The sequence below is a fragment of the Meriones unguiculatus genome, chromosome 16 (assembly GCF_030254825.1).
Source record: "Meriones unguiculatus strain TT.TT164.6M chromosome 16, Bangor_MerUng_6.1, whole genome shotgun sequence".
NCBI classification, from domain to species: Eukaryota; Metazoa; Chordata; class Mammalia; order Rodentia; family Muridae; genus Meriones; species Meriones unguiculatus.
This window is the reverse complement of record NC_083363.1, coordinates 4,234,021-4,259,581: the sequence shown is the minus strand read 5'-3', so window position 1 is coordinate 4,259,581 and position 25,561 is coordinate 4,234,021. Positions and strand designations below refer to the sequence as shown.

At 53.9% G+C, this 25,561-nt stretch overlaps 1 protein-coding gene across 2 annotated transcripts; it reads right to left on the bottom strand.

Moving 5' to 3' along the window:
• Positions 1 to 1,122: 1,122 nt before the first annotated feature.
• On the bottom strand, positions 1,123 to 25,561 carry Znf76 (zinc finger protein 76). 2 transcript variants are annotated; one of them, XM_021630132.2, is made up of 14 exons: positions 25,208 to 25,561; positions 16,027 to 16,182; positions 11,154 to 11,234; positions 10,984 to 11,061; positions 8,665 to 8,864; positions 6,230 to 6,346; positions 5,944 to 6,019; positions 5,352 to 5,477; positions 5,049 to 5,228; positions 4,207 to 4,440; positions 3,964 to 4,127; positions 3,255 to 3,419; positions 2,700 to 2,813; positions 1,123 to 1,917 (listed from the first exon to the last, which is right to left on the bottom strand). In XM_021630132.2, exons 2-14 carry the CDS (start codon positions 16,097 to 16,099, stop codon positions 1,819 to 1,821), a joined length of 1,707 nt encoding a protein of 568 aa, XP_021485807.1. In that variant the 5' UTR covers positions 16,100 to 16,182; positions 25,208 to 25,561; the 3' UTR covers positions 1,123 to 1,818. The 2 variants fall into 2 exon arrangements, with proteins under 2 accessions (XP_021485807.1, XP_021485811.1); XM_021630136.2 differs by having other exon boundaries at positions 25,322 to 25,561.

The window sequence follows — 25,561 nt, the reverse complement described above, 5'->3', positions numbered from 1 at the left end:
CTACCCAAGCAGAAGAAACCCAGCTGGAGGGAGAATGGATGGGGTGGCTTGGCCCTTTGCTTACTCTCTCCCCTTCCCCGAGCCCTGGCTCTCAAAGAAACCTGACCAGAGCCTGCATCTGGGCACACTGGGTGACCCTGACAGTGGGGCTTACCTCTGAAGTCCTGCCAGGGGCAGGCGGGGAGCAGGGTGCTTTTACAATGTACACACAGATTGGGGTGCGCCCGTATCACGGTGGCCATGAGATTTCAGTGGAGCCTTTCTGAGCTAACTCGGGGGCCTCTCCCTCCCCAGGGAGCATGCTCAGCTCCTGTGCTTCCACAGGGCTGGTGTTCAGGGTAAATGGGGAACAGGACGCAGAGGTACACACTGTAGCTCCTCCCCTGAGGCTCTAAAACTTAGGGTGAGTCTGAGGCGCCCAGGCTATGAAGCGCAATTCTGTCTCAAGAACCCCAACCGTGAGCTTCCTGGGTACCCAGGGAGGGGGTACTTGGTCCTTGGTTGTCTGGCTCTGCTCTCAGTGGCAGGAAGGAGCTAGAGTCCATTAGGGCATCGTGTAGAGAGAGGGCTAGGAAGAGGCGCCCCTGGTTCCTACAATGGACCATACGGTTGAGGTGCCGCCAGCACCTGGTGTGTTGGGGCTGTCCTGGTCTTCTTACGCTCTTCATTGGAGTCCCCCAGTGTCTTTGGAATCCCTCACCATGGGCTTAGATGTCCTGCCGCCTTCCCCAGGGCACAGAGCTGGGATGCCAGTGCTGGAACATCGAGGCTTTAGTCCCTTGGTGAGGCTCCCTGAAGCTGTGCTCACCTTTGTGTATGGTGGGGGTGGCTGGGAAGGGCCGGCTCAGGCTCCATTCAGTGGAGTCAGTCAAGGCAGGAGACCCACAGTTCTCCCAGCCCAGCAGCCCCAAGCTTCAGCCACGTGGGCACCACGACCACTCTGGCCCTGTTGGTGTAGGTGTGGGCAGAAGCCTGCCAGCAGCTCTCAGGGCTCAGGTCCCAGCTCTCCTGGGGCCTCCTCCTGCCTGGACCCATGGAGAGCTGCCTGCCAGCTGGACTATGCAGGGTTGTGCCAGGGAGGCCGGCTGGCTTGGGCCAGCATAAACGATGGAGAAGCCCAAGTGGAAACTTGCAACTTTTATTAAATACTCATTCACCCGTTTGCCGCCACTACCCAGAGCAGGAAAAAAAAAAAAATTATCAAAATAGAATTAAAAAACCAAACCACAAAACAAAGTAAGCCCGCTCCCAGCAGTGCAGGCCACTCTCTGTCACTCTGCCACAGACAGGTGAGAGCCACCGGGAGCTGTGGCGCGACACCTTTTCTCCAGCCCCAGGCCCCTGAGGAATTAATTCTGACTGTGGTGGCAGGAAGTCCCTGATGCCAAGTGGCGAGGCATCTTGGCTACCCTACCCCCGGGAGATGGTTATTGCTGGGAGGCTCTGGGCTGAAGAGCTGTCGACCTTTTCCTGGTGGCCCAACCAGTCAGGGTGGAGGCCAGTCCTTGTCCACCTGGCTCCCATCTCCCTGAGGAAGGGAGCGGACAGAAGCGGGAAGAACGTTCTCCCGAGGGAGGAAAGCAGGGGTCGGGCAGCCTGGTCCCCCAGCTGGACATCTTCAGCACCCGCTGCCCGACCCTCATCTTGGGTGTGGGCCTCAGCCCTTTCCACCAGAGGCCATTTTCCTGTTGCCTTCTTACTCTGGAGGCCTATGTGGCCATCTTCTTGGGGTCAGCCACAGCCAGGCCCCCCGGAGGCAGGGCTGCCTGTGAGCATGGCACCTTCTCTGGCATGGTGTGGGAGCCAGTCCTCTTGGGCTCAGCAGCCGCTCTCTGAGGCTTCGAGGGCCACAGCCCCTTGCTGCATGGCAGCAGTGGCTACACTGATGGCCTCCTCCAGGGTCTGCTGCTCCTCCAGCTGTGAAGACGAGAACAGTGTAAGGGCCTCCCCTCCAGACCCTAGCAGAGGTGTGGATGGTCCACTTGCTCGTGTTTGGTTTTCAAGACAGGGTTTCTCTATGTAACCACCCCGCTGTCCTGGAACTTGCTCTGTAGACCAGCCGGCCTCAAACTCACAGAGCTGAGCAATTCCTGTCTCTGCCTCCCAAGTGCTGGGACTCAAGGCGTGCGCCACCACTGTCCAGCCCCACCTGCTCTTTCTTATTAGAGCTCCAATAGGGGAAACTCCCAGATAAAAAGTCCTGTCAGCCAGGCAGGTGGACAAGCGCGTCTGGGACAGCCAAGGCTACTACACAGAGAAACCCTGCCTAGAAAAACCAATAAATTAAATAAATAAATAAATAAATAAATAAATAAATAAATATTCTATAGATAGACAGACAGACAGACAGACAGATAGATAGTTCTATTAGGCAAGACCTGGGCCAGCTGCTCTGTGTAGGAGACACCAGCCAGCTTACAGAAGAGTACCTGACTAGAAAGGTCCTTGGAGAGAATGTGCTCTGGCCTCTTTACCTCCCAGGTGAAGAGAAAGACTCCAGAAGACAAAGGCTTGAACTACAGGCCTGTTGCCTCAGCCACCCCCAAGGAAAAGGACTTCCCCACTCTGCCTCTTCCAGATGCTGGATGCTGGTGGAGAGGAGCCTGAACTCGGCCCTCCTTCACCAGGCCAGCGCCCTGTTCCTCTTGCCCAGCTGCCTTCTCTGGGCAGGAACCCCATTTCCTCCATTTTCCACCCACCTGCACTGCGATGTGTGTTCCGTTGGCTGTGGCCAACAGTGCCACCTGTTGGTGATGGAGAGATGCCACACTTGACTCCTCAGTCACCAAGGCCCCAGAGGTAATGATTGTGACCTGAAAGCAAGCAGGAAGGCTGTCTACCGACCCCAGCTCCTGTGCCCTGCCCACGCAAGCAGACGTACCAGACTGGATTTTCTTGGAGGCTGGCAATGTGGTGGTGACAGTCCCAGGGACTGAGTTTGGGGATTTGTGCACAGTAGGGCAGGTAGACGATCACTGAGCTGCATCCCTAGTCCTTGTTATGCTTTTGCAGTTTTTGAGGCAGGGTCTCACTTAAGTTGCCCAGACTGACTTTAAACTTGTGATCCCCCTGCCGTAGCTTCCCGGGTAGCTACAATTACAGGCCCATAACAATGAGGCCTGGCAGGGAGACATCTCATGCTATCTTTGTCTCATGAGAAATCGTGATGAGTTTGGTCTGCACATTTGATGTCCCCCATCCCCCTCCCCACCACGGGAAGGGTCACACAGAATGAGCAAACCGCCTGATCGTACGGGCTGAGCCTGGGTGCCATCGGCGCTGACCATGGTGACAGTGTGTGTGCCAGAGGCGGCCAGCTCATCGTGCTGACTGGGGATGGCAAGGGTGGTGCTGCGGTGCTGAGTCACCACGCTGATGGCGCTCCCCAGGGCCTGCAGGTCTTCTGGGGACAGGCTGACCTGCCGATGGGAGGGAGGCAAGCTGGAGCACAGGGGAGGCCCACCCAGCGCCCTGGACAAGCTCAGCTACAGTAAGGTGGCAGCTTCTGGTGCCAGGGGTAGAGCACTGGGCGGGGCAGGCACAGCAGGGCCAGGGCTGCAGAGAGAGCCGGTGAGGGCGTGCTCTGCTGACCCCTCTACTTCCTGCTACTCTGCCCGTAACCCGCTACATGCAGGCCAGGGCCTCGGCCTAACGCGTCTTCCTGATCACTCTAGAAGGAAGAGACACACGGAGCAGTGCCGCATGGCCAAGGGGTCGGGTGCGCTGCGCTGCAACACGAGCAGACTAGACTGCGGGCTTTGAGACTCACTGATGTGGCACCCCTGAGCACACGCTTATCATCCAGAGGGAGAGCCTGGGAGGAGCAGGGCTCGGGTGACACGCGTGTGCCCTCAGCTGCAGCTCTCTGAGGTTCATAAAGGTGAGACAGAGCCTGGCTGGCGGGGAGGGTGGGCATGTCAGGGGCCATTCTGAAACTGTTCCGGGTATCCCCAGGGCCTCTACCTGCTGGGTACCATCCTGAGTGATCAGAGCCACCTGAGGGTTCCCATCCTCCTCCGTCACCATGGCTACTTGGGTTGGGATGTCAGCACTCTCCTCCTTCACTTCCGAAAGGTAAGCGATGTGGGCTCGCTTGGGTGGTGGGCTTTCCTCGGCAGCGGAGGCCGCTAGGAGAGGAAAGCCGAGGTTGTCACCTGCCGCCAGGCCCAGCAGAGCCTCGGCCCGCCTGGTGCTCCGTGCCCTCACCCTCCAGCTGCTGCTGCTCGTACAGCGCCTGCTCGCTCTCCTCGGTGGCCTCCAGCTCCCCGTGCGCGCTGCGCTTGTGCATGGCGAGGGTGGAGGTCTGCCGGTAGGTCTTGCCGCAGCTGCTGCACGTGTAGGGCTTGCAGTGCGTGTGCACCACGTGGTGCTTGTACAGGCTCGAGTACTCCGTGAAACGCTTCCCACAGCCTGGCACCGTGCAGACGTATGGCTTCTCCCCTGGGGACACGGGGCTGTGAGGGGGTGGGGACTGGGGCTGGCCAGCGGGAAGCTAGGGGACAGGGCTGGTGAAGGGGAGGGCAGGGCTGAGAACTGAGCCTGAGTGGTGGGAGCTGGGGAAGACTGTGGGAGGGAGACAGGAGGGCACGAGGGCGGGGCCTCTGCACCCAGACACAGGCTGGAAAGAGTGAGCCAGGCTTACACAGGGGAGGCAGGGAGGGCACTGCAATGTGGGGGCGGGTCGAGAGACGATGGAAGGTAAGGACACAAGAGTCATATGCGTAGCAGAGGCTCGGATGAAGGGGACATTTCACTCTGCTTCCTCCAGACCATCCCTGACCCTGGCCTCCTTCCAGAGCTCAGAGGGGTGCCCGAGGGTGGCTAGGAGCTGTCCAACTCTACAGAGGGTGGACAAGGCCTGTCGGACTAGACCCAGCGACCGATGGGGAACTGCTCAGGGTCGGTGAGCTGGCTCAGGGGTACCCACCCAGCCCAGCCTGGAGTGGCGGGCAGAGAAGGCCTGGAGCTGAGAGGTGGCCCGATCAGATGCCTACACCAGAGGGACGTGGGGCCTGGGGAGGGCGGTCCTCACATGCCAGCTGGCCCACCTGTGTGGATGCGCACGTGATTCTTGTAGTTGGTGGCGCTGGTGAAGCCGCGGCCACAGTGGGGCTCGGGGCAGGTGTAGGGCCGCTCGCCTGTGTGCGTGCGCACGTGTACCTTGCGGATGTTCGAGGTGGTGAAGGAGCGGCCGCAGCCCTCAAAAGGGCACCGGAACGGGCGCTCGCCTGTGTGGATCGAGGGATGGCTCAGGAGGACTGGAGCAAGAAGATGTGGCCGCGGGCTCCGGGCCTCCGTCTGAAAAGCACAGTGAGCCCCTGGCCCCTGTGCAGGGGGTGGGCCCAGCCTACCTGTGTGGGTCCGGACGTGCTTCTGAAGGTCTCCTGAGGTCTTGAAGGCTTTGCTGCACAGCTCCTCTGGGCACTTGTATGGCTTCTCCCCCGTGTGAGTACGCACGTGACTTTTTAGCCCATAGCCTATCCGTGTGTGGCGGGAGGTGAGAAGAGCGGTCAGCAGAGCCTCATCCCTCACTGCCAACCTTACTTAGAGCCTCTCTGGTTTAAGTGATGCTCCGGAAGGCTCTGGAGGCTCAGGACAGCCTCTGTCCCGTTTACCCAGGAAAAGCCCACTGTGCCCTGTGACCCGTTCCGGCCTCAGAGGGAGCCTTGAGAAGCAGGCCCTACGGGTCTTTGCTTCACAGGGGAGACCAAGCCAGAGAGGCCACAGCCCTCAGGAGGCCACAGCTGCTGGCGACCAGAGCTGACTCAAGAGGCAGGCCTCTCTGCCTGTGCCACAGCCTATCCGAAGGCCCCACGGCTCTCACTGGGAGGTCTCAGTGGTTTCTTTGGGATAATGCTCTGTGCTCGGCCACCTCTGAAGAGGTGCCCGAGTGGATCTAGAACCCTTTGCCCGCAACTGGACGCCAATCCCCATGTGTGTTACCTGTCGCAAAGGCCTTTCCACAGCTGGGGAAGTCACACCTGTACGGACGGTCGCCTGTGTGAGCTCGTTCATGTACCTGTGAGGAGAAGCGAACCCAGAACTCAGAGCATGGGCTGAGCTCTTTGTTTCTCTTCCCTCCCACACTATCTGTGTCCCAGCTTCCTTTGTGCACAGCTCTGTAAGCCCGCCCTCCCAGCAGGTGACATGAAGGCAGAGCCAGGGCAGTGCCAGAGCAGAATTACAGCCTTACGTGGAACAGGGCTGAAAGCGGCCTGCCGGCCCTTACCTTTAAGTGATGGGCGGTGGTGTAGAGACGTCCGCAACCTTTGTAGCCACAGCGGAAGGCTCTGTCTCCAACATGCTGCCCTTTGCCATTATGGGGAGCTGGGCTATCGTGCAGAACCTGAGAAAAAATATCTTGGTGTTCCTCTTTGTAGTCCCTGAGGGGATGAGGAGGGAGGATACAAGGCCCTGCTAATAGTCTAAGACCCAGAGAACAGAACTGAGACTGCACGGGACCTGGAAAGCTGAGAGCTCACAGTTTCCTACACAGCACAGAACAGAATGAACCGAAGTGGCAGGAGGTGTTAAATCTCAAAGTCACGCCTGTGATCCCAGCACTCTGGCAGGCAGAGGTAGGCAGGTCTCTGTGAGTTCGAGGCCAGCCTGGTCTACAAAATGACCCCAGGACAGCCAAGGCTATGCAGAGAATCCCTGTCACGAAAAATAAGAAAGAAAAAGAAAAGAAAAATCTCAAAGTCCATGCCTAGAAGCACACTTCCTGCTGCTCCTTCTAAATGTCCCCAAACAGCATCACCAACTGGGGACCGAGTGCTCAAGCATTGTCCTTCAAACCCCACAGCATGGCATGGCTCCTTGTGGCCAAAGGCTGGTGGTTCCAGAAGGGAAGGGAGGAGGCAAGAAGACAACAGTCCCTTGAGTGATGTGCTTAGAACCGGAACTCCTTTTTAAATTTATTCTGTATTACTGCATATATATGATGTGTAGCTTGTCTTTGCTACTTTGTGAGTTCTTCTCTTTCCCACCCCCTTTTACCAGCCCCCTCACCCCGGTTTCACTAGATAGGAGAGAAGGCTAGAGGGGAGAGAGAGAGATCCTCGAATCTAACTTCTTTCTTCTTTGAGCTTGACTACAAACAAACTGCTATCAACTCCCACGAACAACCATCAACCACCAACCCTGTCTCTCAAGGCCCTAACATTTATGTACCCTTCAAAATGTTCCCAGAATTCCAAACGCCACACAATCACAGAAACTATCTGCAGCTGCCATTACCACGCCTCTGCCAGGGCACGAGGCAAATCACAGTCAGTTGCTGTGGACAGACAAAGCAGCCTGCACCCCCACTCCCAGGATTAAAGCAAAAACACTGTTTGCTTGTTTTTAAAGAAAACAAAATTCCGTAATTGTCACTGCAATACTGCAATGATGTTTGTGAGGGCGTGCACCTGAAGCACAGAGACATGTAGACAGACAGGGACAGACATGCAGGCATGCTCCATGAGAGACAGGGCTGGCACACAGGCATGGGGCAGCCTGGTGGGTGAGGGAGGGAAGGCGGGAAGCAGGGCTGCCCTGAACTAGGCTGAGTTAGGCCCCCTGCAGACCATACACACCTCGGAGGGAGGCGGGGGCTGGGAAGCAAGTCCTCTCCTCCCAGCGGAGACCCTGCCGAGGAGGAGCTAGCACAGTGGTTGAGGGAGTGGAGACATTAGGGCTGAAAGTGGCTTCTGAAACCACCTGGACCCTCGCAGCTGGGCCTGGGAGGCCTCAGCCGAGGCTGGACTAGGTAGTGGCAGAGCCAGCACTGACCTCAAGGCGCTGGCTTTAACGAACGAAAGCCTAGTTCTCCTTGTCTCACATTTGGCCTTTAACAGACCGTAGGGCGAAGGGGCTGTGGTAAGGTTTGCGCTTCCTTTCGAAGAGATATGAAAACTTCCTCTTTCCTGTACAACTCAGAAACTAACCCCTCCCAGCTTGCAGGTTAGCCCTGACCAACCATCGAGGCTCTGTGGTCCAAGCCAGTGTGGAAGCATGCCCATGGCTCACGGGTCTCCACTGCTGGCCTCGGTGGGCAAGACCACAGGTCCAGCAAAGACTGGGAGATTCAGTGCCCTTCTCAACAGGCCTCACGTTCCAATAATCCCAGCTTCTCTGGGGCACACGCCTGCAAACTGCCTGCTGGGTTTATTTTCCCAAGTGACTGCATAAGTCTCAGAGAAGCAATAAATATACCAGCATCTTACTTCAGTACATGGGAAAACCAATAAAAGGACACAGGCAGAGCTTTCCCAAAGAGCAGAGGATTATCACGGCAGCTTGGGAGGGGCTGGGCCTGACTTCCTGCCACACAGAAGCCACTGTTCCGGAGAGCAGCCTTCTCCCCTCAGACAGCATAAACAAGGGTAAGCGCACAGCTGCCCTGGTGGCTCAGTGGGTCAAAAGGAGAGAAGAGCAGTGGCAGGGAGCTAGGGTAGAGGCACGGAGGTACGAGCAGCCCTGGTTGTATCTGGGCACAGGCTGGCCAGTGTCTCTAGAGAAGTGATGGTCTATGTTTTGGTTTGGTTTGAGATAGGCTCTTGTGTGGTCCAGGATGGCTGCAAGCTCCTGTTTAAACATGCCAAGGGCTGGGACCCCGGGCACGAACTACTACACTTAGCTGGAGAAGACGGTTTGGCAGCGCCAAGAGGTGGTGCTCACCTTGCTTGCGTACTGCTCCAGGGCCACCACCGTGTCTGCACTGAAGCCCTCTTCATCCTCTGCTGCCAGGTCCTCCAAGCCCACCTCTGTCTGCACAGCCAGGATGGTGCTGTCGGACGGCACAGACACGGGATGATGGATGTAGGCGGTGGAGCCGTCTTCCAGCTGCACAGCTTCCAGGGCGCTGGGGTCATAGCCCTCTACAGGGCACACGAGGTTAGTCCTGATGCCACACAGGAGACCCAGCTGAGACCCTGACTATGTGCAGCGAGTCCACCCAGGGGTTCAGTGGGCGAACTCCTCAGACCTCACTGTGCTCATCTTCCTTGTTGGTCCTCCTGGGGCTGCCCTCATAGGGACAAGGCCTCCAGAGGACACAGACTGGGGCTCACTGCCTCCTAGAGGGCCTGGCCCATTCTCATCTTGACCTAGATTACCCCAAGGGCTTCCTGCCCGGTGGCTCGTCTCATCGGCCCCCACCCAGTCCATCTGGTGTCAGGATAAAGAGCCAGTTCTCTATTCCGATGACCCGGACTTGCTCTGGCCTTGGCTCTCATCTCCTCGCCCTATTTCCCAGCACTCTTGCCCCAGTGGCTCCTTGGATGTGCCGTTCTCCTGAGGTCACCTCCCACATCCACTCCTGCACAGGTTGGTCCTGTCTGGAGCGCTGAGCCTGCCCTGCCTTTCCTCTCCCACTGCCTCCCAGCTGCTTGGCCTGTGACCTCACATGCCTCTACTTAACTGAACGTTGCACCTGTGAAAAACTGGTCCAACTGTTTCTGAATGTACAATGGCTAAAAAATGATTCAAAACAAAATGCGCAGTGAATTGGAGGCGTGCCTGGGGGTGCTGCTAGTGTTGCTCAGGTGACTGCAGGCCCAGTGCTGAACACACATCACACACTTTAAATTCCGCATGCTGTCCAACCTCGCCACACAAGCCGACCCTGTCTGAAACATCTCAGGTCAGACTCTGTGCTATGGGTGCAGTTCATCCACAGTGCCCTGTTCTCACAGAATCCTAATCGTTTAACAGTATTTTCCTACTGTCACCGCTCAGCAAGGATCGAGTCAGTCTGCATTTGGATTATGTTGTGTTTTATACATTTGAATTTTTAGAAACTGCAGTTTGACTTGCTGACTTGAATTTCATAAAAACTGCTAAGTGAGTTCTGACCTGGGATTAGGACAGAGCTCCAACCACTTCTGAGATGGCTCTGACATGCTGCCGCCGCTCTGCACTACGCGATGTGAGGGGCACTGACTTTACAGCCACTTCTGCTTTCAGTCAAGTCTGAACTGCTGAAGATGCTCTGCGGCCCGCATCTATCAGCACCCCGTGCTCCGGACACTCAGCCTGGAGCTCGGTGTGCAAATCACATTTGCCTTTAACAGCGGTGAAGTTAGAGCTGCCAAAGAACTGTTCTTTTTCTTTTCTTTTGATTTAAAAATGTTTATAGCTAGGCACGGTGGCACATGCCTGTAATCCCAGCATTCTACCAAAGAGAGTCCAGGACAACCAAAGCTACACAGAGAAATCCTGTCTTAAAAAAATAAAACAAAAGTATGTGCCAAGCCTGGGTCCTCTGTAGGAGCAGTGAGTGCTTTTAACTGCTGAGTCATCTGTCCAGCCCAACAACTGTAAATCTTTTTCTGACTCATTATCTGTGGCTGATTATCTGTATAGAAACGTTACATAACTATACATCTAGGGCCACGTCAAATTTCTTGTGGACTAAGGGGTCAGAAAGGAAGGCTTAACTTTAGCAGCCAGGCTGTGATAAGTCCGTCCGTCTGCTCACAGGAGCTCCTGAGCCTGCTCGCTGGCACACTCAGTCCCTCCATGTGGGCTAGCCTGTACTGAGGAGGGCCCTGGCTGATGAGGTTCTGCTGTGTGTGCCCCAGCGCAACGCCTCGTGTGTACCTGCCACGAAACTCCTTCCAGAATAGGTAATTATTCTGGAAACTTTGTTCTTTTGGGTCTTTGAAACAGCCTTATTCCATAGCCCTGACCAGCCCAGAACACACTGTGCAGCACAGGCTGTCCCTGAACTCCTGGCAATCCTGCCTTGGCCTCCCAAGCGCTGGGAGTACAGGTAAGGACCACTACCCCTACTGAGGAGCTGTTAAAGGTTAGGTTTCTTTCCCTGGTCTGTGGTGAAGCCTGCCCTCTTGTGGTAGAGGCAGTTGCTTCTGGGGGTCTGCCTGGGCAGGCAGGCCCATGCAAGGCTGTTCTGAGGTAAGCATGCTTGCCCTCACTCCCCCGGCCTCTCCAGCTCCGCCTCTTCTCTCCCCACCGCCATGCAGACCATGGGCCCACCTTTGGGTGTGTGGTGTATGTAGGCCATGCTGCCATCCTCCAGCTGCACGGGCTGACCATCTTCAAAGGAGAAAGGCTCTGAAAAGAGAGCAACGCCAGCAGTCCTCCGGAGCCCATGGCCACGGAGGGCGCCTCAGTGGGGGCTGCCAGGCCTGTGTGGGGCGCCTCACCTTTCTGTATCGCCACCTGGTGAATGTACGCAGTGGTCCCGTCCTCCAGTTGGATCACCTGCCCTTCGAGCAGCTTCTCTCCTGGGGAGGTGGAAGCAGAGGAGTGGGCAGGCCTGGCAAAGGTCTACCACGCGCTTGCCTGCTTCAGCAGGTGCCTATTTGAGTCTTTAAATCCTTGCCATGGCCCACGCATGGCTAACATCCGCCATGTTCCCTCATGCAGCACCTCTTAAGCCTCGTTCTGGAGGATGTGAGGGAAAAGATCATCCTGCCATGAAGTGGCCTTATGTGTCCCCTTCCGGTCACCCACCACGGAGCAGTTTTCTTTCTTATTCAACCCATGCCCATGAAGACAGGACTTCTAATCTAATGGTGAGGTGCTGAGATTGAGCTAAATTGAGATCAAAGAATGTCCTGAATCAGGGAAGATCCCAAACGCTGAGAGATTCGGATATAGACCAAACTAACCAAATTAAAGGTGTTTCCTCATTTCCCCCTGTAACAGTATGCCAGAACCTGGGGCTTCCCACAAGGCAGGCTTTGGCATGGACGGCAGCTACAGTGGGCTCTGCAGCCAAGACCAACCTCCTGAGCGTAGGGTCCAGGCTCTTACTCACTGCGTGGCCCCAGGTCACTTATTTAGCCTGTCTCAGTTCCCTGTTCATCTCCTCAGCAACCCTCTCTTCTCTACACTGTGAGGGCTGAAGGAGATCACCGAATGTGCCAGGTATATGGTTGGACCGCCACAATCTTCAGTGTTCACTCTAGCAAGCCCGATGTGCACTTTGAAAGAAACGGAAGTAGCCAGATGAGGTGGTGCACAGCTCCAACCCCAGCACTTGGGAGGTGGTGGCAAGAAGAACAGGAGTTTAAGGCCAGCCTTTGCTACAGAGTTTGAATTTGAAGCCAGCCTAGACTACATGAGACCCCTTCTTGAAAAAAATAAAAATAAAGAAATGGAAGTAAAACAAAACGGGGCTGTGCGTATGTGTGTGTGTGTGTGTGTGTGTGTGTGTGTGTGTGTGTGTGTAGGCCAGAGGTCAACCTTGGGTACTGTTTCTCAATAAGCCTTCCCCTTGCTTTTGAGACAGCACCTCTCACGGTTGGCCAGGAGCTCCCACATTACGCTAGGCTGGCTGGCCAGAGAGTCCCTGGAGTCCTCCTGCTTCGGCCTCCCAGCTGTGACTGTGAGCATACAGCATTGCACCAGCTTTTTATGTGGGCGCTGACAGCTGAACTTGGGTCCTCAGGCTTATGTGCTAAGTGACCGAGCCAGCTGCCTCGCCTGAGTGTGACTGTTGTGTTGTCTTAGCTCATATTTCCTTGATTGCTCTACAGAACCCCAAACCCCCACATCCACCCCGTCTGAAGTGTTTCTTGAGACAGGATCTTGCCATACAGCCCATGCTGACCCAGAATTTGCTAATGGAGACCTCAAAGTCACTGTGCAGGTGTGTGTACATGCCTAATCCTTGACTTTTCAGATAGGGTCTTGATCTGTGGCCCAGGCTGTCCCCAAAATGGCCATCCTCTTGCCTGGGTCTGTTTTATGGGCCCTGTGTCCTGGCTGATCTATGTCTTTCTTCCCTCTTTCCTCACACTCACGATGTAGCTGGAGATAACCTTGAATCCCTCCCATCCTCCATCCTCCACAGCCTAAGTTCCAAGTGCATGGAGATGAGCCACCACGCCTGGGAAGGTCTTGGAGCTAGACACGCCCTCCTCTCAGGAGGGCAGAGAGGGGCCTGGGAGTCAGGACGGGAAGAAGGAAGGGAGACTGACAAATTCACACAAGAGATGCGTCTGCTGCTTTCATTACAAGTTTCCAGCTTAGGAACTGGAGCCCAGCAAGTGAGGAGAAACACCAGCTGGCCTCCGCTGCCTCGGCTGACATTCCCCCGCAGGGGAACCCCCAGGTTCGCCCCCGGAGGGCGTCTTCTTGGGTTGTTATATACAGTGCAGTTATGCACAGCACTGCTGCGACCCATCGTGCTTATGCACAGTGTTGAAGAGCAGATGCTCTCCGGTTTGGAAAGTTCTGAAAACGATAGGAGGTAGGCCTCGCTGGAAGGAGTGGGCCCCTGGAGGTCGAACGGTGCGTGCGTGTGTGAGTGTGTGTGCGTGTGTGTCCCTCCTGTTTGCCACCATGTTCTGCCCAAGCACATGGGGCCAAATGACCATGGACTGAACACCTCAAAACCATGAGCCAAAATGACCGCTTTCCCCTTCCTGTCCTCTGTGTACAGTATTCCATCACAGCAAGGCAGAGGAGACTCACAGAAACTGGAGCCACAGGGAGGGATGCTGGCTGTGGCCTCACAGTGTGGATCCCAAGTCTCAGGAATTTTCTGTGGGAGAACTTTGAAGTCTGGAGAGGCAAGCTAGAAAAGGCCTAGGCTGCTGTAAGCAGAACTTAATGAGCAGTTCCTGTGGGAGTTCAGAAGACTAGGATGCCAGGAGGAAGTGGTGAGCCCAGGCTCCATGGTTTCAGAGGGCAACAGGGACTCTAGCAGGAAATGGACTTGGGGGCCATTCATGGTGCATTCTAGAAAAGAGTGCTGTGCGTGTCCTAGGATTTTGAGTAAGACTGAATTTAAAGGTAAGAGAATAATTGTTTTGCTGGAGGAAGTTTTTAAACATTCGTGAACGTGTGTGCTTGCACGTGTGTATACGTGCGTACACACAGACAAGCATACACTGCAACACAATGGAGGAGGCAGGAAACGGACCCGAAAAGAATGATGGGAGAAAGATACAGACAGAGAGGTGGAGGAGGCAAAGACTTTACTTCAGAAGAAAAGATTTGCGAAGAGTGGCTTCTGGGGCCAGACAGCTCACTCTTGTTGTTTTGCTCTTTTGACACAGGGTGCCACTTTGCAGCTCAGGCCTGCCGCAGTCTCCTGATACAGAACCATAGGCATGTGCCAGGCTGCCAATGCTTTCGCTCATTCAACTATGAATTCTCTGTTGAAAGCTAGACAAGGAAAGGAACGGGGCCTGAGGAGAAAACATGGCCCACTTAGGAACCCAACATTCTTTCTCTCACAGACTGCACCAGAGGGGCAGGGCTTATAAGAAAGTCAGAGGGTTTAGACTCCAGAAGTATTCTAGAGAAAACACTTTCTCAAGAGAACAATCCTAGAAAGAACACTAACAACAGACAAGTTTGTGACAGGCCTCCCAGAAACCCCGCCACCTCAAGTGCTTACTGATGACAAGGCTATCTCACATCATTATCAAGAAACAACATTATGGGCCAGGCATGTAATCCCAGCAGTCAAGGCAGAGGCAGGCAGATCTCTGAGTTCACGGCCAGCCTGATCTACAGAGTAAGTTCCAGGACAACAGGGCTACTCAGAAAAACCCTGTAACCCTGTCTCAAAAAACAAAAGAAAGAAAGAAAGAAAGAAAGAAAGAAAGAAAGAAAGAAAGAAGGAAAGAAGGAAAGAAGGAAAGAATCCCACACAATCTTAAATGAAATACCAATAAACAAGGCACCTGTAAACCCAGGCATGGAAACTTTCTTAGTCATGTATTGAAATGAGAGGCAGCAAAAGGTCATAAGGACAGCAATGCTCACAGATCTGGAAAAGGTGGTCAAGGGTGGTGATTCTGTCCAGGAAGACAAGATAGCATGAGGCATGTCTGAGAATGCTGGGAAGAAAGGAGGACCGCCCCTGCCCAAAGGCCCCAGCACCCAGCAGCACTCTGCTGGTTCTCCGTCTGTCTTGGTCTGAACTTCCTTGACAGAGGCGGTGGGATGCCAGATGGAGCACACAATTGCCAACCAAGTCCGGATTTCACACGAACGACAAACCCTCAGTCCAAGTCTCTCTCACCTGAAAAGCCGACACTCTATAGTGCTTGACCGCCTACTGAGCTTTAGGTTAGGAATGTGCAGGCTCAAGTAGGGGCAAGCATTCCAGACCCCAACTCCAAACTCTGATACGTGGCCGCTCCTGAGTCTGCTCAGGGGCTACCTCATCTGTTCTAAATCTCCCTAGGTCTCCATGTGCCTGGAGTGGTGCTGCGTGGATGTGGGGAGCCTCGGAGAGCAGCAGAAGGTGCTGGATTCCCTGGAGCGGGAGTCACTGGCAATTGTGGGCAGGCCAACACAGGTGCTGGGAACCCAATTCAGGTTCTCCGGGAGAGCACCACGGACTCTTAATCACTGAGCCATCCTTCCAGGCCCCAACCTGTTCTTAAGTGCTGTGGAGAATTTTATGTTTTTTTTTAGTATTTAATCCTATGACGATAAGCACATGCTCCATGCATATTTGAGGATATCCTTATACTATTGAGGAATCTGTCACTTAGCTGCAACTCAGATTTCTCTGTGAACCCGGTATGCTTATTTGGCGCCCACCGGCACCAGACACTAAGACACGAACTGCATGCTGGGCGCCCCTGCTGCACCTACGTATCTATCTTGTCATGGTAAAGACTCAGGACGGCAACCCAGTGCTTACACTTGCTTCAATCAAGAAGGTGAACTGGGGGCTGGAGAGATGGCTCAGCGGCTAAGCCTCTGCTCTTCCAGAGGACCTGAATTCAATTCCCAGCAACCATATGATGCCTCACCACCATACATGCAAATAGAGTACTCATACACATAAAATAAATAAATCTTAAGAAAAAAAAAGATGCTGAACTGCCTCTATCCAGGAAGCACCATAAAACGGCAGAGGCCTTGGCTAGCGCTTGCTCCGCCTTCCCGTAGGTGTTTATTCTAAGTTCCCTTTTCATCAGGAACACATAAAAGACCCTCCCATGCACAGCAAGCTGCCCTCGGTGAGGCCAGCAGGCAGGAGAGCAGGGAGGGAGCTCCCACAAAGGGCTGGGGCAGGGTTCCGAGGTCCCCGGCAACACTCACCCTTGACAGCCTGCTGGACATAGGCTGTCGTCCCGTCGCTCAGGGTCACCGTCTGCAGCCCCAAGCTTTCCATGACAAACTGCCGCTTGTGCCTTCAGACATGAAGTTGGCTTCTGGCTACCACCGAGGTCAGGGATTTCCTTCTGGGTCACCAATCTGAGAAAATGGACAGTGCCACATAAAAAAAAATGTCTCACGGATTCCTCCTGCTGCAAGCCATGAATGAGGCCAGCCAAGGGCACACAGATCCATTTGCAGAGAACTAAGCTGCTTCCTGTGGACTGTGTGTGAGATGCACACACAGAGCTGAGTGGTGAGCACAGACGCATGCTGCTCAGGCCACTTGTGACGTAAAACCCGCTCATCTGAACCCTTTGAAACTCCCTTCCCGTTGGTAGGCAGGCGGCCTCCCTGCCCGGCACTCTCCTTACTCAGCACCTATCCTGCGCTGGGATCCATCCATCCACTGGCACTGTCGACCCTCCTCAAGGAACAAGGGGCGGTTGTCTGCAGAACTGGTTTCTGCCTTCATTTGCCTCCTTGTCTGCTCCTTTCCCTTTGGCCCTGATGGCCCCAAGGCCTGTCCCACTGCTCAGGCTAACACTGATGATGGACACACCCGTAACACATGCCAGGCACTCCTCCATGAACTCTGTGCACTGATCTGTCACACGCTAGGTACATTGATCTCTTATGACAAGGCACATACAATCCCTTTCAGGCGAGGCTACCGAAACTGGGCACTGACAACAGGCAGGCACAGACACCAGGGGAGGCAAGCTTCCCGGCAATGATGGGTGGACTTGCCCCTGGGTCCCTCCCCAGAGCCAGCTCTGCACGAACCGCTCAGTGGAGCCACCCCGGGACGCAGAAGACAGCAGAGTAGTGCACGCCCCTGCACGGGTCTTCTCCAAGGTTCACCTCTCATCTGGTCCAGATCCAAATTTTTCACAGATGACAAACATTATTCTGGGAGGGACAGAGGCTGATGGGGACAAGGGGCAAACAAATCAGAGACAGATTTGGGGAGACAAGCAGGAACAAAGTGATTCTGCATTTGCCACTACAGAGGAGGACGTCAGTGCACACCGAGACACGAGCCTAATTCTGTGGCTTTCTAAATGACGAAAACAGGAAATCAGTAACAGAAAACTGTACAGCTCAAAGCATCATGCACACATCTGTCAAAGGCAGACTGGCTTTAAAAGCCCAGCTCATTTTTGCAGGGTTATATGGCTGCTGCAACACATCACAGAAAAGGCAGTGGATCATTCCAGTTCCAAAGGGCAGAGAATGCAGGCCCCTATCATTACAGAACAGAACCCATTTCAACTAAAATGCAGCCTTAGTTACACACTTAGGTGGATTTTAATACTAGACTTATGAACACCCAACATGGTGTTCACGGCTGGCTCTCACGCTCATTTTTAGTTCACGAAAGTCCAGAATCAAGGCATTTGGTGGACTATACTAACTCTGAGTGGAAATTCTGGACCAAAATCAAAAGAGGTATGCAGAGCATACCTTTATTTTTATCTGTTTAATTTTTTTTTTCACTGACCATAGAGAAACTGAGCTGGTTTAGAAGCCTCACCCGCTACTGAGCATCCTTCATGGTGTGGGAAGGGGCTCCACACTCTCCCCCAGGCTGCAAGTGCTGTGAGCTGCAGTGATGACCTGCTTCCAAGTTCACCCAGTAGTGCAACAGCGGCATGTTAGGGAGTAACCATACCCTTTGAGAGGTGCCTTTAATTGTAGCACTCGGAAGGCAGAGGCAGGTGTATCTCTGTGAGTTCAAGGCCAGCCTAGACTATACAGCAAGTTCTGGGCTAGCCAAGGATATACAGCAAGACCCTGCTTCAAAAAAGAAAAAAGAAAAAAAGAAGGAAAGAATGGTATGAGAAGAGCACCTATCGAAGTATTCAGCTGTAGTCACCATGGCTTGTTAGGAAAATCGATAGTAGGGGAAAATTTTAATTAAAAACACTATAAAAATATTAAAACCACAGACACAAGCTGGGTGTGGCAGCTCACGCTGTGATCTTACAAGGTGATACAGGAGATCTCCAGGACTTCCGGGTTATAGGCCAAGGCTACAGAGTCAGCCTGTCTCAATAAAATAAAGAAGGCAAAAGATTTAAGAGGCATCTTTGCAGAAGATGTAACTGAAAGCCAGCTAGCCCTGGAAGACCATTAGAAGGGTGAGTGCCCGGAACACTGACAGCATCAAATGCTGGTCAAGGATGTGGGCTGACGTGAACTTGAATCCTGTCACCGGGCATGTGAGAGAGCCACTGTGGAAAACGGTTTGGTGGCCACTTAAGTTTGTGCTAGGCACAACCTTTGCATAGGATCCAGTGATGGCTCCTTGTTATTTATCCAGGTGAGTGAGAACACGTGCATGGGTGTGGTCACGCAAAGCTGCCCAAACTCAGAGAAGCCAAGATGTCCTGGCAAACCGGGGGACCGCTTCATGGTGGAGTATTTTAAAATGTGTGTTTGAGTGTGAACACATGTGTCTGCGTGCATGTGGAGGTCGAGGGCTGGACGCTGACCTCAGTGACTTCCTCAATCACTCTGAACCTCACTTTTTGAGACAGGACCTCCTGGGGACCAGAAATCCACTGACTGGCTAGTCTGGTTGGCCAGCCAGCTCTGAGGCCCTGTCTATTTCCAGCTCCCCAGCGCTGGAGCCACAGATGCACACCACTGCACCCACTCTTGTGTGGGTGCTGCGGACCCTCATGCCTGTTAGCACGGACGCTATGCAGTGGCGCTCCAGGATGGCAGGTCCAGTCTCCAAGATCATATCCTCGGCGGCATTAGCACGCCACACACGGCGGGTGCTCCCTGGTATTACTTTATGGATGGGGAAGAGAGAAGACTGACCAGTGCATCGCTCTGGCAGCTCTCACGGCCTCTGACCTGCGCCCACTACACCACCATGCGCCTTGTTTGTCCTGAGCCTTGAATGCATCGACACTCACAATGGCAGCAGAGGTGACAGCTCCCTTCTGGCCTCACAGGTCTTCAGAAGGGAGGCTGGGAACTGTAGGCTCACACAGCTACCTCCTGGCAGAGCCCAGGCCCTCTCCTAAGCCTCTAGTTTTTCCTTCTACAAGCGCCTTTTGCCTGGTACTGGGACAGCAGACAGTTGCTGGGGTCTCACAGACCTGCATGTCGACCTGATTATCAACAGCTCCACTCTGCTCTCCAAAAATCTCTCACAAGTAACATGTTTGCTCCAGGACAGCCAGGGCTACACAGAGAAACCCTGTCCCAAAGAAACAACAAAGCAAAAAAGTGAATTCCAGTATTGAGAGGGAAAAGAAACCCCTGTGAACTCTGGGGCTGAGGCTAGGGGCCTGATGATACATGTCTGCAATTCCACCCCTCCTCAGGAAAGATTACAGAGTACCGAGAGCTCAGTGCTGACTCCTTGTTATTTATCCAAGCGAACTAGAACACATCCACAGAGTCTTGGCTACAGAGTAAGCTGGAGCCTGGGCAGCATGAGCCCCTGGGCCACACAGGAAAAACAGACAAACAAAAAACCCATCAATTCCTAATCTCCCTCCTTACAATCTGACTTTCCAAACTCCCTCCCCTTAGGAAATAGGAATTCTACCCTCTAGTCACCCAGGCTACAAATGGGAGCTGTCCTCAGCTCAATCCATCCTTCTGTCGGGACCTCTTCCAAATAAGTCCACAATTCAACAATTTCTAACTCCTTTACTTTGAATTCAAGCCATCAACTTTTCTTTTCTGCGCCTCTGCAGGCGGTCCCCCCCACCCCCGCTCACCAGCTCTCACTGCATTAGCCCCCACCAGTTCCCGCTGCAGGAGCCCCCCATCAGTTCCCACTGCAGGAGCCCCCCATCAGTTCCTGCTGTAGGAGCCCCCCATCAGTTCCTGCTGTAGGAACCCCCCATCAGTTCCCGCTGCAATAGCCCCCATCATTTCCTGCTGCAGGAGCCCATCAGTGCGTGTCCTTCCACTCTGTCCCAGTACAGCTTATTCTCAACAGAGGAGCTAGGATGAGCTTTCAGAACATGCGTCAACTGATGTCCCTTATTGGCCTAGACTCCTCCAGTGGCTGGCGGCCTGTGAGACTCAGGACCTACTCCCAATCCATTGCCCATCTCAACAGCCCCTGCTTTCCCCCTCGTCAGACTGCAGGCATTTGGGAGCCACAGTCTGGCTGGCTCCTGTGTTTTTGGAACATACAGGCTTATTTCTACCTCAGGGCCTTTGAGCTTGCTTGTCCACTGTTTCGAAAATAACTTCCCTCAGATATATACCAGGCTCATCCCTAACGTCTTTCAGGTCTTTGCTCAAATGTCACCTTTTCAGCAACACATTCCTTGTCTTTCTTTCTAAAACAAGAACCCTGGCCACTCTCTTCTCTATCAACAGTTTCAGTTGTCTTGTTGTGGTTTTGATTTTTCATCTGTTCTCTCGTCTATTCCCCAAAGGTGAACGCGGTCGTCTATTCCCAGCACCTAAGCGTGTTCACAGCAGACACAGACCGAATACTTCTAGAATGGAGGAATGGCTACATCAGGGAACGAACCCCTGTGCCATCAAGATCTCCAAGCAGACGAGGGGGAGAAGATCCTTGCTGAGTCTGGTCTCTGCAACCCTGGGAGGGTCCCCCTCTGCCTCACCTTTTTTCCAGCTCCAGCCCAGCTATCACCCACCAGAAAGCGCACCTGAGCTGTGGAGCGGGGCGGCGCCAAGGCAACAGGTTCCTGTTGCTAGGATAGTGCAAGTCCCAGGCCGCCAGCACAGAATTTTGCAGAGTGCTAATTTTTAAATTTAGCCTTCTGATCTCTCACACACAGGAGAGGCCGGATATAGGTTAGGGCTAAATACTGTACTTAGCCTAGCTAAGTCCTGATTCAGCAGTAGAAGCTCATTTGATTGGAGGTGTTTTCCAAGGAAGGGGGCTAAATGTGTACACATTCATCTAGCTAGGTCCCTTCCCCACAGCCCACCACCTTCTGACGCAGCTTTCCAACGCACAAAAAAGTAGCAACAGTAGTATGAAAACTTTTCACGGGCCCAACAGTTTCCAACAGCCAGCTAGCAACCTCGGTGCCCTGTCCAAGGAAACCAAACAGTTCAGATAGCCATTTTCTTGAAAGCAGTCCCCGACCCTGTGACCACTGGATCCTAACACCCCTTTACAACTACAGTTACTCTGTGTGTGCGCGCTCGCACCCACAAGCATGCCATGGCATTTGTGTGGCGGTCAGAGGACAGCTTGGAGGAACCAGTTCTCTCTCTTCTATATGGGTCCTGGGGAACCAAACTTGTACCTGCTGAGCCATCTCGCCTAGTCTAGTGTGCCCACGACCAACATTTTTGGGGCTTATTACCTAAAAGCCAACAAACCAAAAGCCTGGCACTGTTATCCATTCCCTCAGCAGATGATTAAACACAGAGGCATCTAAGTTCTGCAACGTCTGGCCTGTTAGCATGCTGAGAGAGCTCTGTGGGAGGAGGACACGGCCACACAATGCATCTTGCTTTCTGTACATGACACAGAATTTCAGAGTCCACTCAGGACAACAAGCAATGGCTGAGTACCGTCTAAAGACTGGGGGGGGATCAAGACGTCAGGAGAGAAAAGGACCCAGCCTCTGCCCTCAAGGAAGGCCCAGGGTGACTGGTAGGAGGCAGAACATGTCCTGTACCCCAGGAAAGATAACAGCAACCTAGACTGCAAGATCCTCCTGAGATCCGCCCACAGGACGCTGCAACTTCACCTTCTGCTGATTACGGCCACGCAGCCAGCACTGGGTGGGGGGTGACCACAGATCAGGACTGGCGGGCATGGTTTTTAATGTCATTTTTGCTATTCACCATCCAGCTTCCAGTGGAAGGGGAGCCAAGGGCTTGGAAAACAATAGGACTAATTCAGTGTCAGCCAGGGGAGGCTGACAGCACATTCTATCCTCACAGGATCTGCAGCAAAGCAACTTCAGAAAGAGGCGAGGAGACATAGTCTAACCGATTCGGAAGGATTCTACAGGCTCTCTCCTTACTACCTAAAGACAGGGACTCTTGGGGCTCTTAACTGAATCCATCAGATGTTCCCGGAAGAGAGAGGAGTTCTCAGGAAAACACAGAGGTTCAGGATGTCTCCGATACAGGACTGAAAGTGGCAACCCCAGAATTCACAGCCACGGAGAGTAGGAGAGCAGAGCTGGGCAGAAAGGAGAGTTACAATATAATCAACTTGTTATCAAGATCTGTGAGAGGGCTGGATAGATGGCTCTGTGGTTAAGAGCACTGTCTGCTCTTTCAAAGGACCCGGGTTCAATTCCCAGCACCCACATGGCAGCTCACAACTGTCTGTAACTCCAGTTCCACGGATTCTGACATCTTCATACCAATGCACAGAGAATAAAATGAAATAAATTATTTAAAAAAAATCTGTGAGGTGAGGGTGCTGACCCAGACAAAGGAGAGGGAAGGCCAGACAAAGGAGAGGGAAGGAGGAAGGTGTGGGCACTGTGCGACAGAGGCAATTTGTTTGGAAATGAATTCTTGATGAAAATGGGGGGGGGGTGAGATGCAGGCCCTTAAGGGGGTGCATCTTAGAATGGGTGAGCATACAGGTGTGTGAAGGGTGGGACTGTGCCGGGGCAGAAGTGACTCAGTTTACAGAGGCCAATGACAATGCCACCGGAAGAGCTAATAAGAGGTTTCAGGAAATAGGACATGGCTGAGGATGGCAGACATTAGAGGAAGAGCCAGAAGAGAGACTAAAAACAGGTTTCCCATAGCACAGGGACACAGATTCCTCAGGCATATGTACCAGGAATGGATTGGGGTGGTTATCAGTGATGTCAGTGAATGGGGGTTGGGAGCGCCAAAGGCCCAGAGACATAGGGTCTGGGCATACAGCTTAGCAGTACAGCGCTGGCTTAGCATGACAGGTGTTAGGGTTACCATGGCTCAGGACATGCCCCAAACATGGCAATCTGAGGACATGAGAACTAAGGTCTTCTCTGAAGCAGGTCAGAAGGGCCTGAGGTGATAGGTGCCCTCCCTTACCCAATGGGAAAAAAAGCATCCTTATTTTAAAGATGCAGGTCACAGGTGGGAACCTGAACCTCTGAACATCCGCTCTCTTGGCCTTACAGTTTCCTTGAACTATCTATCTTCACCAAGCCTAGAATAAAAAAAAACAGGTTTAATCTTTGGGTCTTCACCTCAACTGACAGCTCTCCATCAATCAAGTTATACTAAATAAATTTGGATGCTTTTTCCCTGTTCAATTTTATAAAGGCTGCTGGGAGTGGTGGCACAATGCCTGTAATCCAGCACTAGGGAGGCAGAGGCAGGAGGATCTCTGTGAGTTCAAGGCCAGCCTGATCTACATAGTGAGTTCCAGGACAGCCAGGCCACACAGAGAAACCCTGTCTCAAAAAAACAAAAACAACAACAACAAAAAAAAGTGTATGTATGTTCCTCCCACACAAGATGTGGGGTGGGGGTGGGGTCTTAGGGGATAAGAGGTCAAAGGTCATGAACAAGATGAGAAAAGTCACTAAGTCTTGGGACAAAGAAGAGTAGAAACCTTTCAAGTGATTAAATAAGCAGACGTTATGTTTAAGAATTACAAGAAAGTAAGGAAGAGGTTCTGAGGAGAATTTGGGAAACCAGGAAGTCAGGGTATGAGAGACAATGTGAGCACATGGGTTTTCTGAGATGGTTCAAATGTGTGAATTCCAGATTCCTTTATTTAAAGCAGCTCCCGGGAAAAGGCAGGAGGGAGTAGTGACAGATGTAACTAACACTTGGGGCTTGTGAGAGGCCAAGTTACTTTATCTAGACAAAGCTTGAGGTACAGTAACTGCGGGAGCTACGAGAGGTAACACTGAGGGGTGCGGAGCCCTCTTCAGAGATGGGGATTCCAAGATGGCAGCAGTAGTGCCTGGTATGGGATGCCTGCTTGTGTCTGTGGAGTCCCTAGCGCCCAGGACAGTTAGACCTCCACTAAAAACAACCGCTGTACCTGAAAGGCCTGCTGCGGGCCAGCGACCGGTACGGAATGTTCTGCACGTGTTACCTCAGGCATTTTGCCATCTTCCCTTGGCAGAGCTGGAGACTAAGGGGCCGGGAAGGCTCTAAACGGTATGTCAAAGCGCCTCTGCTGAAGGGCTAAGCTTGTGACGTCAACCTCCCAAAAGCTCTCTGCTATATTGCTTCACAAGCTAATAAGAGCCCAACCATGGGAATGAAGAAAAAATGATTCAATGAAGCAAGTGGGTCCTGGGGTGAGGTTACAGGACTACCCTTCTGGGACAGGGTACAGAACAGTTCCCTAGTTTGTCTTGACTATAAACTGCCGAACTTTAATTGCAAGAAACATTTGGGATCGCCAAACTCAATCTCATCACAGAACCTGAAGTCCAGCATAGGGAAAGGACCTCTGCCAGGTTCCCGTAGCCCAACATGATAGCACCTGAACTTGAACCACACACTCAATCGAGAATTCTTTGCTGCCTCAATTGAGACTTCATATTCATATCATATATACTCTTCAGCACCACAACAGTGGTGGTGGCGGCGGCGGTGGGGCCTTAAGTTATGTGCTGATTGACACTGGAGGCTGGGGCGGGGGGGGGGGGCGTCAAAGAGGGATGTCACTGGGGTGAAGATGATCATGGTGTTACAGCGCAGAAGACCACGAGAGTTATGTGGATGAGTGGGTGGGAAACTACTGGAGTCTGGTTTGCAGTAGCCCGGAGAGGTCTGAAGGGTGTCCACAGAGGGGACTCTAGGGGTCACTAGGGACCGTGGGGGCCCTGAAGCAGTGTGATGATTGTATCAGAACTGAGATCTGGTGGGCTGGAGTTAGCAGTCAATGATTGGGGGGGGGCCGGGGAGGGGTCACCTGGTGAGGTCCGGGGTCAGCGGGCGAGGTGGAGGCGGGCGCGGTCACGGGGTGGGGTTTGGGAGTCCTGGGGGAGGAGTCTCAGGGCGGAATAGAGGGGCAGGGACCCTGGGTGGGGGTGGGGCCAGGCCGCCGTCCAGCGAGGCCCGGCCGCCCGGCCGGGGCCCGAGGAGGGTGGGCACGACGGGCTCGGGACCTTCCCGGGGCCCCGCGTCCGCCCGGCCTCCCGCCTCGGGGCACGGTGGACCCACTCTTCCCGCGGCCACCAACCTGACAGCCCCCGAGGGCGACTCCGCCGACAGACCGCCATGCACCGGGCCCTGCCGCCAGCGCCGGCCCCGCAACCCGCCTGCGCCATAGCCCGCCCGCCCGCGCGCGGCTTGCCTCGCGCGATATCCAGGTTCCAGGGCGGCCGCACTTCCCTCTCGCTCCCGGCGCGGCCTCCGCCGGGCCCCGGAACCCGGATGACCAACGCGGGGCCACGCTCCAGCCCGCCCCCCTCCGCCGCGGCGGCCGGCCCGCTTATCCCGGTTCCCGGGCCCCGGAGGCCAGGCCGCCGAGTCTCCTCCGGCGAGCCTCGGAGCTCCGCCCCGCTCCCCTCACCGCCGGCCGCGGGGTGACGCG